Source organism: Ochotona curzoniae, unplaced genomic scaffold (assembly GCF_017591425.1).
Source record: "Ochotona curzoniae isolate NIBS_2020 unplaced genomic scaffold, NIBS_Ocur_1.0 scaffold_3890, whole genome shotgun sequence".
Taxonomy (NCBI): domain Eukaryota; kingdom Metazoa; phylum Chordata; class Mammalia; order Lagomorpha; family Ochotonidae; genus Ochotona; species Ochotona curzoniae.
In genome coordinates this window covers 23,755,348-23,770,061 of record NW_024467115.1, presented here as the reverse complement: position 1 = coordinate 23,770,061, position 14,714 = coordinate 23,755,348, and the positions used below count along the sequence as shown (strand labels likewise).

General features: G+C 38.1%; 1 protein-coding gene across 2 annotated transcripts in view; it reads right to left on the bottom strand.

The window, feature by feature from the left end:
* Nucleotides 1-7,512: 7,512 nt before the first annotated feature.
* Nucleotides 7,513-14,714, bottom strand: part of PHACTR2 (phosphatase and actin regulator 2) — a 114,774-nt gene continuing 107,572 nt past the window's right edge. For both annotated transcript variants that reach the window (XM_040965664.1, XM_040965665.1), the window contains one exon: nucleotides 7,513-13,998. In XM_040965664.1, the coding sequence (XP_040821598.1) occupies nucleotides 13,983-13,998 (16 nt within the window). In that variant the 3' untranslated portion in view covers nucleotides 7,513-13,982. The remainder of the gene's footprint in view (nucleotides 13,999-14,714) is intronic.

Genomic DNA, 14,714 nt, shown 5'->3' with positions numbered 1-14,714 from the left:
ATGTAAAAAAGAAGATACCTTGAAAACTAAAGGAACAAATTAGAATCTAATATATTCTAGCTTAATAAATATTATCAAGGGGCCATCTTAATGGTAAAATTATGACTCTCATGCTGAAGATTTTATTTTAGGCATGATTGCAGGGAGAACTGGTAAGATGTTACAACTATATCACAGACAATCGAAAGAAAAAAAAAGGAAAAATGAAGACACCACTGGCTTTTTCCGCTGTTGAACTTCCTCTGGACAGGATTGATACATAAGGGTTATTTTTCCCCATGGCCAACTTTCTACAACGTACAAAACTAATAGCTCAAACAGTCAGAAAACCAGAGTTGCTAGGATGTTTGTCCACCTACATCTTTTCCCATTCAAGGAAAACACTTTCTCTGCAATACTAGATGGTCAGGGTAGCATTCATTAGACACTAGCACAAGTTAGTTTCTGAAATTTGTATCATTCCTACTGTGTAACTTGAGACATATTTACAAATGTGTAATTTGAGACCTGATTGTAAATGGGAATAGCAGTGGTGTCACCACTCACCGTTTGGTATTACTGCTGGCTTCAGTGAGCTAGTGTTAAATGCTTGGCTGTTTCTACTTTTAGTGTGTGTGTGATAAACCTGGACTCTTGTCCTCTTTCCAACTAACTGAAGTTATTCACCCGATTGCATTGTGCTCCTGGCTGACCAGCTCCTGCACCTTCACCATGTGGGATTGGTCAGGGGACATGCACTAATCAGATTTACATCATGAGAATCCGTTCACTTGAACATTGACTCAACTTGTCCATTTTGCTATTGTCTGCTTTTGCTTTTCCTAAATTTCTGGAACCTTTTAGCTCATTCATAGTGCACCCAAAGATTCAAAACCATTTACTTGCTTCTAGTCATTGATAACTGTATGTTTCATACTACTTGGCTGGTTATTGGTTCCTGTTCTAGGTCAAAAGGACAAACATTTCATTGGCGAATAATCTTGGAAATATTAATACAAATTTTCTCTTCTGTGCTTTTATACTTATGAAATGAATTTTAAGTTTTTTTTAGTATGATTCAGTTGCACTCACTCTGGCTTAAGATATGACAAGCTCATAAATCATTAGACCCTCCCTTTTCCCTTGAGTAATGGACACTATTGAAATATGAAAACATTTTAAAATTATGGTGTACTGACACACTGTATCCATGTAACATATAATTTTAATTCCATGATTACCCTATGGTATTAGTTGTTCTGTTACTGATTCCATGAGCGCATAGATTGTGGGTCACACAAGACATTAATAACCTTTCCCTGTAAAATCAGGTTCTGAAACTTGCATAAACTTTCTCTTTCCTGTGCTGTTTAATACTTTAAAATTTTTTTATTTGAAAGGCAGAATAGGGAAAGAAAGCCTCCATCTACTGGTTCACTCTCCAAGGAGCAGACAGCCAGGGCTAGGCAGATTGAAGCCAGAAGCAAAGACCTTCACCAAGGTCTCCAGCATAGTGACATGGGTCCAAGTACTTGGGCCATCTCCTCCTGCCTTCCTAAGCATATGAGATGGGTGCTGGGTCCTAAGTGGAGCATCAGGACTTGAACTAGGCACTCATTGGGATGCTGGTGCTGCAGGCAGTGGCTTAACTCTGTACCACAACAGTGGCTCCACCCTGTGCTTCCTGCAGTGTGAACATCATTATGTAAGCTTTTGCTTTAAAAGTGTATGTAAACTAACTTATTCAACTTTGGTCATGTTAAAAGAACCAACCACCAAATTCCAATCCTGAAGTCAAAGTAGATTGTGTCAGACTTGTAAGTCTAATAGTGTGTCATGTAAACTTTCATGGCAATGTAAGAAATTTTCAAGTGTAGTTCTTGCTTTATGACTTGACCTAATATGTAAAGTGGTATTCCATTTTATTCCAAACTAAGATAAGCTATGAAACCCAATTAAATTAAAGCAAGGATCTGAAGCACTCAGAAGATGTGTTGATCTGATTGTACAGCTTTGGACAAAGGCAATAAGAAAATGTTTATTAAATTTTTCTTACAGTAATTTCTTCATGGCCTGAAGCTTTGAGATACTGATGAAGAATTTGATCCATTTTCACAGCTTCCCTCATATGTGGTGATGATTCCCAATCCCCCCTTTGTAGCTTTTCTTACTTTTAGGCTCATGTATCCACCTATCTCCAGTACATCCATCCACAGGGGAAGCTCCCAATAGCAGGAAATTCAAACAGTCAAATTATGTGATCATAATTGAAAGACTCACTTCTGCATCCTTCTTACCTTTCCTTCCCCACTCCTCTTGCCCTGGTCTTCCACCAACCTTTTCTCCATCGCTCTCTTCTATTTTAGCAACTGGTTTCATTGCTATCCTTCTAAGCCATGGTAAATACAGTCATAACTTTCCCATTTCCTCTGTTTCCTGTATGCAACAATCACTTCTACTTCACAGCTGTCCATTAGGGATTGATTTCAAGAGGCAGAGAAACTGAGGGGAAAGGAGCTACTGTCTGCTGGTTTACCCCACAAATGCCTGAAATGGCAGAGGCTGGGCGGGGGCTTAAGCTGGAGCTGGGAATTTAATCCAGCCAGGTTTTCCATGTGGGTGACGGGAGCCCAGTTGCTTGAACTGTCACTGTTGTCACCCAGGGTCTGCATTGCAGGAAGCTAAAGTCAGCAGCCAGATAGGAAATCAAATCCAAGTACTCCAAGGTATAAGCACTTTAGCTGCTAGGCCAAACACCATTCCTTAGAATCATCACTTGATTTCATTGTTTCCTGTTCCAACAGTCAGTCCCTTGGTTTGGGCAGCCATCAGTCACAGTCAGATTATGGCAATAGTAATGGGGCATTAGGCTGCAATAGTGCCGCCTCCATCCCTCTAATTCTATGCAAGGCAGCCATGTTGATTAGCCTAAATCTGATGATGGTATCCCTGAGCTTAAAATACTTTGATGGTTTCCAATTGTTTTAACGATACGTTCCAAATTTTTTGGCACAGTTTACAAAGACTTTTGAGACTTAGTTTTTGCCTACCTCTTTAGTCTCATACAGTTTTCATCTTCAGTTCAGTTTTAATATTTCATTATGCCATCCTGAACACAACTGTAGGGATCTGTACTCGGGATTGAACCAGAACAGATTTTACTATGAAATGAAAGAAGAATCTAGTTGAATGTCATTTCAATGAGTGTGTCTGGACGGTGAGAAAGAATATAAAGAAAAAAAAAGAAACAACGCAAAGTTTCAAGAGACCAGGAAGAGTACTGAAGGAAATTAGCTGCACTCTTGGGAGTGCAGACCTGCTTATCACCAAAAAGCATTGTTTAAGATAGAGTGTGAATCTGGTTTCACAAAATTAAGAGGGTCAATTCAGGCTGTGCCAAGTACCCCCAGCTGTGCGTGAGATCTGTGATGAGAGGTGGCCACATAAGGAGTTTGGGGAGCTCCTTTGTCAAGCACTGTTCCTGCTGGTGAGCATAAGAACCAAAACTGGGAACATCCCAGACCAGACAATGTTATACTACCTGCTGGCATATATATGGGTCAGGTCTGGGGGCAGGCTGGGCTGGGTCAATTCATTTCACTTACTCTCAGATGTGAGAACCAGGACGGAGTGCAGGACAGGTGTTGGGCTACAACAGCAGCCAGTTAACATGAGAGCCAGGACTGGGGGCTGGCTCAGCTGTGCTAGGCTGCAGCACCTGCCAACATGAGCTAGAATTGGGGCTGGCTGGGCCAAGCTAAGTTGCAGTACCTGCGCTGTGACAACAAGTGTCTTGGAACTGCCGAAGCCACTTGGGCAGTGCCCTCAGAATATTCTCCACACTGGGGATTCTAGAATGACATTGAGTGGCCATCTCCCATCCCCGGGCACTGATGTGGTTAGGCTGCTGGAAGCAGCCATTTCCCTTTCTCTACCTTTCCCCCAGATACAGGAAGAAAGAGATTGGAATCAATTATTTCATCTACTTCCCTCATTCCTCAAACATTCGCACCCTGATCGGTGGTTCACATGGACATGCATCCTTCTCAACTATGTGAATATCATTGGGAATAAAATATTTATTAAAAATAAACAAATGAACAATCTAAAAAATCCTAGAGACTGAAAATGGTTCTGAGTGTGTCTCTGTAGTTCAAGAGAGTTCGTCCCAGAGTGTGTCATCCTGAGGCCATACCAAGCCATAGAGGTATCAGTCTAACACTTTAACATCTGCTTTTCTTTCTATGTAAGTTTCTACCATTCTATGAAAGTTTGTAATTAAATATAGATAATAAAATACAGCCCAAAGTAAAATTCAGCCTCTAAGAGTCCTTTTACAAATTCAGACATATTCTTATACCAGGAATAATTCTGTGATGATGATATTCAGCTTCTGTCTGTACTTGCTTACATTGCCTTCAATATTCAACTTTTTCCTAAAGTTCTTTTATTTTTACATTCTTTTTTTTAATTTAAAAATTCTAACATGCAATGTGTCCATTTTTGGAATTACAGAGTGATATTTCCATATACAGATAAGCAACTCAAACCAGAGAACTAATTTTTCCATTTTTATCTTTTCTTTGTGTTTGGAACCCTTCAGCCCCTCATATGTAACACTTTTGTGTTATGCTTAAGTATGTATTATAGCTAATGTGACAAACTACAATCTATTTGGCTTGAAAGTGTTTGTAATTAAAAAACTATTTTAGAATCTGACCCAATCATGTGATTTTAACTAATTTTATCTTTTTGAAGTAAAAAAATATGGTCATATCTTTACAATGGTAAATAATTCAAAAATATTTAAGAAAATTTGAATCACAATGTTTGTATCAGCTTCAACTGTTAAATGCATGCAGGTCACACTTGACATTTGAAGTTCTTACAGAGAAAACCACATTCTTTAAATTTGCTTATATGTAGTCTGTTTAAAGAAATGTTATAAAGAAATGACAATGCAAAGCTGGCGAAGACATTTGGATTACGTGTGGAATGTTGACACATAAAGAACTCCATTTGGAGGGCATGGGTTAAACACAGTTATGATACAGAATGAGTAATGTATTTGGGGAATGGCATGGTTCATTTGAGTTGATCCAAATGAGGATTATAAGGAGAGCTGTTTGGAACTGGGTACAGTTTGACTTCAGAAATTCTTGGGAACTCTTCAGTAGGAAGAGGGAACTTACTAGAAAATTCTGGAAAGAACTGATGTAAAGGTTTCCTATAGGACTGAGGTAAGCAGAACCCAGACAGGGTCAGTTGTGGAAGACTGACAACTAGTAATAAAGATTTCAGAAGTCATCAAGGACTGAACTAAAGGGGGCATGTAAAGTGTGAGAAAAGACTGGTCACTTCAGTTTGCTGAGTAGTTGGATGAATAACAAGCAAACTCCTGTTCATGTTGAGGGCTCCTAAACTGATTTGTCTGATGAGTTTACTGGTACGGGGTGTGAGTGAGATCACACCAGACATATCTAATGTTTTATTAGGGAGTCTTTATTAACCAAGCTTGGTGATAATAAAGCATACTTAGAAATAGCAAATCACAAGTTCATATGGCAATCCAACCAATCATGTCCCAGCTTCCCCAACAATACAAGTTACCCTAAGAGACATGCAACAAATAACCTGGACACACAAAGCTGCAGACATTCACCTTTCCCTGGCTTCTCTGCCCACATTACACTACTGCTAGGCCTCACCTCTCCTGGAACTCCTGATAGTACACAGACCAGAAACAACATTACTATATCTATTGTCCAATCTAAGCATTACACAAGGACCATATTCAGGGGATTACCTGTTCTGGGTCAGCCAAGAGTTGAGGTGCCAGAGTTAATAGAAGCATCTGACCAGAAAGAGAGTGAGCCCCCACTTCACCAGCCCCTTTAAAGGGACTTGTGAGGGGAGTGGTTACACAACAGTGTAATACCGTCCCCTTTCAGTTGAAAGATGAGTCACACGTGGGCAGGAGCGAATACCTAAGTGTTGTGGGTTAAGGAGTTGATTAGTGCTCCTTGGAATGGGCAGGAACAGGACCTGGCTTGTAGTAAAAACACCTAGACTAATTGGACTCATCTGTATCCAATATCCTGGCTAAATTAGAATGTTGGGGGAAGAGAATACAAGGAGAGGTGAAGGAGCAATAAAGCGAGACTTCACAGAGACTTCTACCATCACGGGCTGTACTCCATAACACGTACCAAGATAAAAAAAAATCATCCAGAGTCAAATCCTCAGGCTATTGGTCTGAGCACCAAAATGTTGGTTCTCTCCTCCGTGGGATATTTATTTAGAAAAGCTAGCATCTGGGGATTTTTCCTACAAAGCTTTACATAATTTTGATTATGTCTTGCATAATCAAAAACACCTTCACACAAATTTAAGGTACATAGCTTTTCTCTACATTTTATCTGCTCTTATAGTGACCTGTGATTCATGGGTAAAGAGTTCACAACTCCTACACGGAGTAATGACCCAGGTAGTCTGTGGGCAGCACTGTTACCAGCAGCCACTCCATAAGGACATCTAGGTTGAGGTCCAGCAAAGAGTAAAATCACACTGACTCAGATACCATCGAATCCTTGTGCACTGTGGAACATCGTCCATTTCTTAACTTGCACTTGGTTTCAGAAAGCAATGTTTCAATTTAGAATCTGGTTTGTCTGAGAAAAAAAATTGAAATGGTGATAACCACCTGCACCTGCTTTGGAGATGTCTTGATTACTTTAAATAGCATCCATGGGCCCAGTTTCCAAAGCTACTTTTAATTTTTTGGTTCCCATATTTCTCAGTTTGAAGTCTTCTGTCTAGAACAACAGTCCATACATCGCTTTTCAGCTTTCCTATCTACAACCTTGTCCTAAAGTTAAGGAAAGTAAAGCTTCTATTTAGAATTAATATTGAGAAACACAGGAAGTGTATTCCTTGTCTGGTCAAAATATGCCCCACCTCTCTTTTTGCTTATAAAACATTACATAATAAACACAATGAGACAGTCTTTTTTTCTACATCATAAACTCTTTAGGGACTACCTCTCACGTTTATATATTATGAGGTCAATACAACATGAATATAAAATAGTCTCCCTAGTATAAAAGATAGCAGATTTTAAAAACATACTATAAGCTGTTATTAAAAGCAATAATTCTTTAAAGATAAAGCACAAAGCAAACATCTTTATGTATAAAAAAACCTGAAAGGTTAAGTAGAGCTGAAACAATAGGCAACTAAGACAGCTGTCCCACTCCTGAATTACGTTTGAGGATCCTGTTAACTTCTGACTTGGAAGGACTGCACACTCCACGTGAATGGCACAGATACGAACAAACCAAAACCAGGGATTTCCCAATGATTTTATTGAGGTAATTTTTTTTTCAATTTTACACATTTATGCACTCTATATACTTAGGAAAGCTAAACAATATTCTAAGGCACTTGGAATTGTGCACAGCAAAGTATCCTATTATGGTATGCCACTAGATAAGAGCATAATTTTGCTTTTTAAATAACACAAACACCAGTATGGAATAAAAAAAAGATAATTCATAGTCTTTCTTTCAGGGTATAATAATGGAATACATATACATGTGTGTGTAGATATTTATACTCACATATTATATATCATACAGTACAGATAAAGAATAAAAAAAGTAATTGTCATGTTAATCAGTGTACAGTTCCAGTTACACTCACAGATAGTACACCTGTGTAATATGTAGGACTAGATCTCTCACTGGAAATCAGGAATTGTTCAGTCAGTCTGACAATGACCCTAGCTTAAATCCTGGTCACTTTACAGAAGATTGAAATTACAAAAGAATACACTTGGCCCATTACTTAAAAATCTATTTTACATAGCAAAAAAAAAAAAGAGTAGTTAGAATTTTTAGCAGGTACTAAATCTGTGGAAGTTGGTGTAGGATGGTTTGAACACACTGACATGTTTCTAAACCACATACAATTTACAAAAAGAAAACTTAGTGCCTACATTTTAATTGATGAAAGTGGTTTGACCCTTGATTCATTCTGATAATTTCCAAATGCTAGTGAGCGCTGCAGTGGCAACAACCAAATAGTCAAAGTATAATGAAAGCTTCCAAGAAGGGAAAAGCCCCCCAAATTGGCAAGTGGTACAAATATTATTGGCATCTTAATATAACATAAAATTGACCTGAGGGTGGAGTGGCACTCTGCCTCATTTACTCCTTTCAGTTTATTCTCTTAAAAAAAAAATACTGCTATTTAAAAAGAATTCTTCAGCACCATCTGTAAGTTTACAATGTAATCACCTTAACTGATTCTGCTTTGCTGTGCCTGAAAAATAAAAACCCTTAGGATTTTAAATATATTTTTTTAAATTACAGTGACTATATTAATTCTTTTCTTTTAGCTACAATTTGTCCAAGTAACTTCAAGACCTCTTGACTATTCAGTTTTGGGGATAGAGAAAAAGAAACTAAGGATGTTTCTGCCTTATTGGTACAATTTAATATTTCCAAGAAGTACAGCACATCTCACTTTGTGCGTGACCATTATGGAAGAATGAACAACATGCATGCAATCTGTAGTTAATCTACATTTCCTTCAAAATGCAGTACGCAAAATCTTGTTAGAAAACTTGAACCGCATGACTATATTTGTACAAGGGAAACCATAGCCTTTGCATGAGAATTAAATGCTCCATTAATCGGATAAACATGCCATTCGTTGGGGATTCCTGGAACACAGCTGTCACCAGGTGAAAGCTACAGGCGATTCCCAAAGACCATGTAGTTTGCTTATGTGGAATGTTACGGCAGTTGTGTTTGTGTTTATTTAACCCCTGCGACAACCCTTAAAAGATTGGCAGAGATTTTGACCAACAGTGTAGTCCTGAAATGAAATTGTGAGCCTTGAAGTAAAAAATCAAGGCAGAAAAGCTTGCTTCATGTGAAATTTGTCCTTTAAATACATCCAGCAACCAGAACAAGTTATAATGCCCATTGCAATTTCCAAGGCTGCCTGGTGTTCTTTGCTCTGAAGAACTGGCAAAGTAAAGCTACCTGAAATCCAGTGAAATGCAAGGCAGGAGAGACAAGGCTTTGGAGCACATGCTTTTCCTTTGCATTCTCAAGCTGCAGGAGAGAGTGGAATTCAGGTAAGGGGGCACCACCCTCCAGGGAAGGGCATCGAACCCGGGGGAAGGTTTTTTCCCAGTTGGTTTTTACAATGACTGGAAAATCTGCTGGCATTTAGTCAGCAGGGGCCTGGGACATTAAACATCTTGCAATGCGTGGGACATTTCTGTACAACAAAGAATTTCCTGGCTATAATGCCAACAGCACCCCCACTGAGAAACATTGATCAACAGCGCTCTGCTCACACATGCAGCTGTGCTCACAATTTGACAAACCAAGGGACATCTGTGTGTGTGCAGTAAATCCCAGCACAGTTGAAAATGACTGTTTCTAAGAGCTGGCTTTGGATGGACATAGCTACTGTGGGCTTTCCATTTCTTTGCCAGAAAATCAATACATACAATGCGAGTTTTGAGGATGAATTGGCCTTTTAAAAAGGATAGGTTTTTATGTTACAGCTGCTTTCTAGAAGTGTTAATGGTGACCTGCATTTCTACACCAACCTTAAAGTTACTGATTGCAGCATGTAAATGCAAAGTGAACATAAGAATGGTTTGGGAGTATTCTATCATCATCCAACCACCTTTTGGTCACTTTTTGCTTTTATAGGTGAGCCCTAGCTCCTTTTTGAAATTTGGGTTTAAATCTGGACATGAGCTTTCTTGAGGGAAAGATGTTCCTATCAATTTGATGATTACTTCTGCCATTGCTTTTTGCCTCTAGGACATATTTTAGTTGTAGAAGCTCATCTGTTTTGCCTAGTAAAACAATATAAGTACAATGAGTATAGAGAAAATTATCCAATAGTGGAAGATAAGCCATCTCAAGACGCTAAGGGACAATTTTGTAGATGGATTGTATCTAAATGGATCCTTAGGATTTAGAACATACTCTATGACCTGAAGAAATTAATTCTTATCTGAAAGTACATACTTTTACTGGTAATGATAGCCTCAATATGGTTAGGTTTTAGGAAGCCTTACCATATTTGAGGAAAATCACATAAATGAATGTATCTTGAGCTGGTTTCATTCCATCTCATCTGAGAATGAACTCTTACACTGTGAAGTTTGCTACAAGGAGTATTTAGCAGACTAAAGAAACTGTGAGCAAAAGAGGAAAAATAGAGCACAAAAACGATTGAAGTATGGACATACCACCACTATGTACTAGAAAAGATCAGCTGCTCCTATTGTGAATTCAGCATAATTTTCCAAAGTCATATGCATGTGACTCTAACAGTGTAAAACAAGTGTCCACTAGCGTGATAATGTGATACCTATTAGGACATGTAGTAGCAACATAGTTAATGTTCCTCTTGTAAGTATAAGCTGTTACATGTTTAAACATATGAGCCAGTGATGCACTGAAACTGTAGAGTGTAAAACCTGAGCTAGAGAACTTAAAGACTCATCTCGTTTTCAAGTGTGGCAATTTGGAAGGGTGTATTAGATTCTTATATTCTCTTAAAATATTTTCACTTACATTTTAGAATTTTCTTCTAACAAAATGTATTTATTAGTGGATTGAAAAACAGTTGCTATGTCAACAAAAGATATCAAGATGAAACCAGAAGGTCAGCTTTTATGGCAAGTCAGAGGGATAGAAATGCTTGCTCTTCCCTCCCTTTAAAATAGCTGCTCAAAAGCCCAAATGATTCTCTATTGTAGATTTCAGTTAAACAAGTTTAAGGATTAACATAAAGAAAAATTATGACTAACAGAAAAACTACTAGACACTTCACTTACACAGCGTTAGTACACGAGCTGTCTTAAAACACCACTGATCTGCATGGATGAATTCTGTCATATTGATTGGTAATGATCAGGAAGATGCTGATAAAATCCATTGGGCAGCCACTTACTCTCTTAATAGCTCTGCGGTTTCCTCCTTCCGTTCACAACAGAGATGGAAAGGGTGAATTAGTTTTCACAGTCTTTCTAGGTTCTTTTTTTTTTTTTTTCTTGCATGGGACCTTCCTGGAGATCGGTTTGTTTTCATCCTCAATCCCATCTTGGAGATTCAGGAAAACCCACTCATTTGCTGTTTGTCATCTGATGTCACACTTTAAACACCTAGAATGGTGTTTCGATGAAAACCACACAACTAATCCACTTCCCACACACATTGTCTCTGTGGGACATAAGCTTAGCAGGGAGACTGCAGCAACATGGGCCATTCACAGAGATTTAATGATACGACGGCATCTGCTGCTTTTGCTTTCTCCCAGGGCCAGTGAGCTGACTTCTGGGTGGACTGGAGAGGGGGCGGGCACAGGGTCACAGACAACACATCAAGCAGTGCCTGTGCCTTTGATGATTATTTCATGATCATTTTAACAAAATAACTGGTTGTGATAAAGTAACTTATTCCACTTACACAAATATTAGATTAACATTAACTAATTTTTTTTGACTTTTAAACCTCCTAACATAAATTTTTCTCTACCTATCAATCAGTATAATGTAGAAGTATGGGTATTTGATAAATCAGGCATCTTTGCTTTATACAAGGCAAACAATACAAAGGATCTTCAAAAAGTTCATGAAAAATAAAATTAAAAGATGTGAATATTTTACTGCCAATTAAAAAATCTCATGTATAATTTTTGATACTAAGCAGTTTCATGGCCTTTTTTGAAAATCCTTCAGTTGTGTGGATAGCAAAATCTTTTATTTCCATTTTATACGGAACTTTTGAAGTATTGGATCTTTATTTTTTTACTGGCTATATTTCATAGAACGCTAAACAATTACATCATTTCCACCACTAACATGAAAATATTGTTCCTTTGATCAACCAAATAAAAATTTTCTAAAATATGTATCTTGATAACATCTTATATTTACCATTACATACAGAGCTTGTGATTAGAAATTTAAAAAAAGCTCAAAAGATTTTAAGCATACAAATGAAACAAAAAATTGTTCCCTTGGCACTTTTTTATGACACTTAAGTGATAATGAAATAGTGTAAGGAAAAGGATGATTTTGGAAAAATAATTAGACCAACTGTAATTTTTATGGTTGTACTGAAACACTATAAACACATAAAACCTCAGCCAGGTACAGACACTTGGACAGTTAGAAAAGAAGCGTTCAAAATAAAAATATATCTAACTCTGTCAGTGAAATAACACTGAAGAACATATGATAGTTTTGACCAATGCATAAGGCTGAATGGAACAACAGGTGTAATGCTGTTTGCTTTCTTAGTTATAAAAATGGCCCCACATTTTCTAGAACAGATTAACTTTTCATTACCAGGTTTCCATGGTACTACAAAATATTAATAAGCAGTAGGATCTAAATTTGTCCATCAGATTAAATGGGCCTTTTGGGTTGGGACAGGAAATTATTGTCTTCTATTATTGTGGATGAGAAACACCATAGAAAATTCTACTCCAAGCTTTTAGAATACAATAAAAATCTATTTAGGTATTATCTTTTTATCTCTTTCATGTGTTTTTAGTAAAAGAGGCACAAAATAATCATGAAAGAATAGTTAAATGACAGGCAGTATACTTACATATGGCCATACGTACTTGGGAGCAGAAATCATACTGTGCCTCTGACTCCGTGGAAAAATAACATTTCAATAACAGTTTCTTAATGTAAACAATGCTGACTATAGGCTCGCAGGGAAATATTTTATAACTTTATCCCAATGATTCTTTTGCACTAAAAGCAATTACTGTGCTTATGGATGCAATCTCATGACTTTTAGGAAAGAAGAGGAGGTTTTTCTCACATGTAACAGAAATTTTCTGTATTCTTTTAAGCTTTTGGATGAGTAGTTTTAGAACCACATGCTTTATTTCCTTCTAACAGCAGCAGCCAAACTTTTGCTAATGCAGTAGTGAATGGCTCTTTGCACTGCTACTCAGAACTGGCGCTGGGCAGAACATTTGGTACTTTGGAGTCAGGTTTTGAAATAAGATGTCATGATTGTTGAGATTGTCTCCTCCGAGTCAAATGCAGTTGCTCTGACTTTGTAGCAAGATAGGAAAAGGCTAAAAGATTTATTTTTGAAGCCTGCTACATTTTACAGGGTCATATGACATCTGACTTTATTCCCAGTCCTGTTATCCTGTGGCAGCTTTATCGATACACTAAGAAAAGAATATAAAAAATGCCAGGCGTGTGGAGCTATGCTACTTAAAGCATGCAACAAAATTTGGATGAGCATGCTTGCTAAGAGTCCAGAGAAGTCTTCCGCATTTATGAAAAAAGATGCATGAAACATTCAGACTTCATTCTGGCAACTGGATTCACTGGCACAACATAAAATAGTGGTAGCATACTGTACCAACGTAGTGGTGAAGCAAGAGTAGTTTTGTAGGATCAAGTCAAGGAATCCTCATTGGGTGACTGGATTCCCAACCCCCTTAATAAGTTTTCAATTACCAAATAGCCTCTTCAAAAAATATTTTCTCCTCCATTTTCTCTTTTCTTCATTAACATAATGAAATACTTCTCTTTTTCTTTTTTCAATTTTCAATTCCTACCCCTTTCCAGTGCTCAGCAATTCCAATCACCATTGGTCCTGAACTTGCACTATACGATTTGGCTTGCGGCTAATATAGGAAGCCAGCGATTGTCTTCTGCTCTTTTCTTTGATTGAAGCTCCCGACAAGGAATAACTGGTGTCCCTTAGCATCAGTACGCATTTTAACAGGCAAGAGTCACAGCATCTTTTCCTTGGCTCGTCAGTCCCACTTGGGCTGTACAGGTGAAGCACTCTTTCGAACAAGGCTGAGTCACGTGCTTCCTTCACCACAAGCTAAACGGAAACACACACATTCAAGTCCCAGTGCAACTTTGGGTTTCTAGGAAGCAGAGCTCCCGCCAAAGATGATCAATCCAGGCTTCCACTTCATTAAGGGCGATGAAACCTGGAATAGGAAATACAGTGCTGTAAGCCTACAGTCAAAGAACACACTCCATACCTGGAAAATGGAGGCATGGCAAGGTTTACAATGAAAGGCTGCTTAGGCAACCCCACACTGAGTTACTGGAATAAGCTGTGGTTATGTGAAGGCAGTTTAAAAAATCTATACAAAATGAAATTAAATGTTACATTCATTTGATGTAAAACAAGCAAACAAAAACAAGCCCTGGGGCAGGCACCAGGGTGTAGAAGGACCAGCTTCCATCAGTACCTTTATGGGCATCTGTTTGATTCCTGACTGTTCCACAGCTAATCCAACTACCTGCTAACGTGCTTGGGAAAGCAGGAGCAGATGGCCCAATTCCCTGGACCCCTGCACCCATGTGGGAGACATGGAAGAAGCTCCTAGCTTCTACTTTGGACTGGCCTAGCTCTGGCTGATGCAGCTGTTTGTGCAGTGAACCAGTAGTTGGAAGATTTCTCTCTGCCTCTCCTTTTATTGCTGTAAATCTATTTTTCAAATAAAAATATGTATTTAAAAAAAAGTAGTATCACTCTTTACCAGAGTGACTGAATCATTAAAAAAATAAGTATGAATTTCAAGCATTTTTGCACCAAAATAAATTTACCTTTTAATTCAAATTTTACAAGAACATTTTTGAGTTTCCTCGGACATGTGATGTTGGACAGCAGAGAGAACCCTTCTGTGGAAAATGCTGG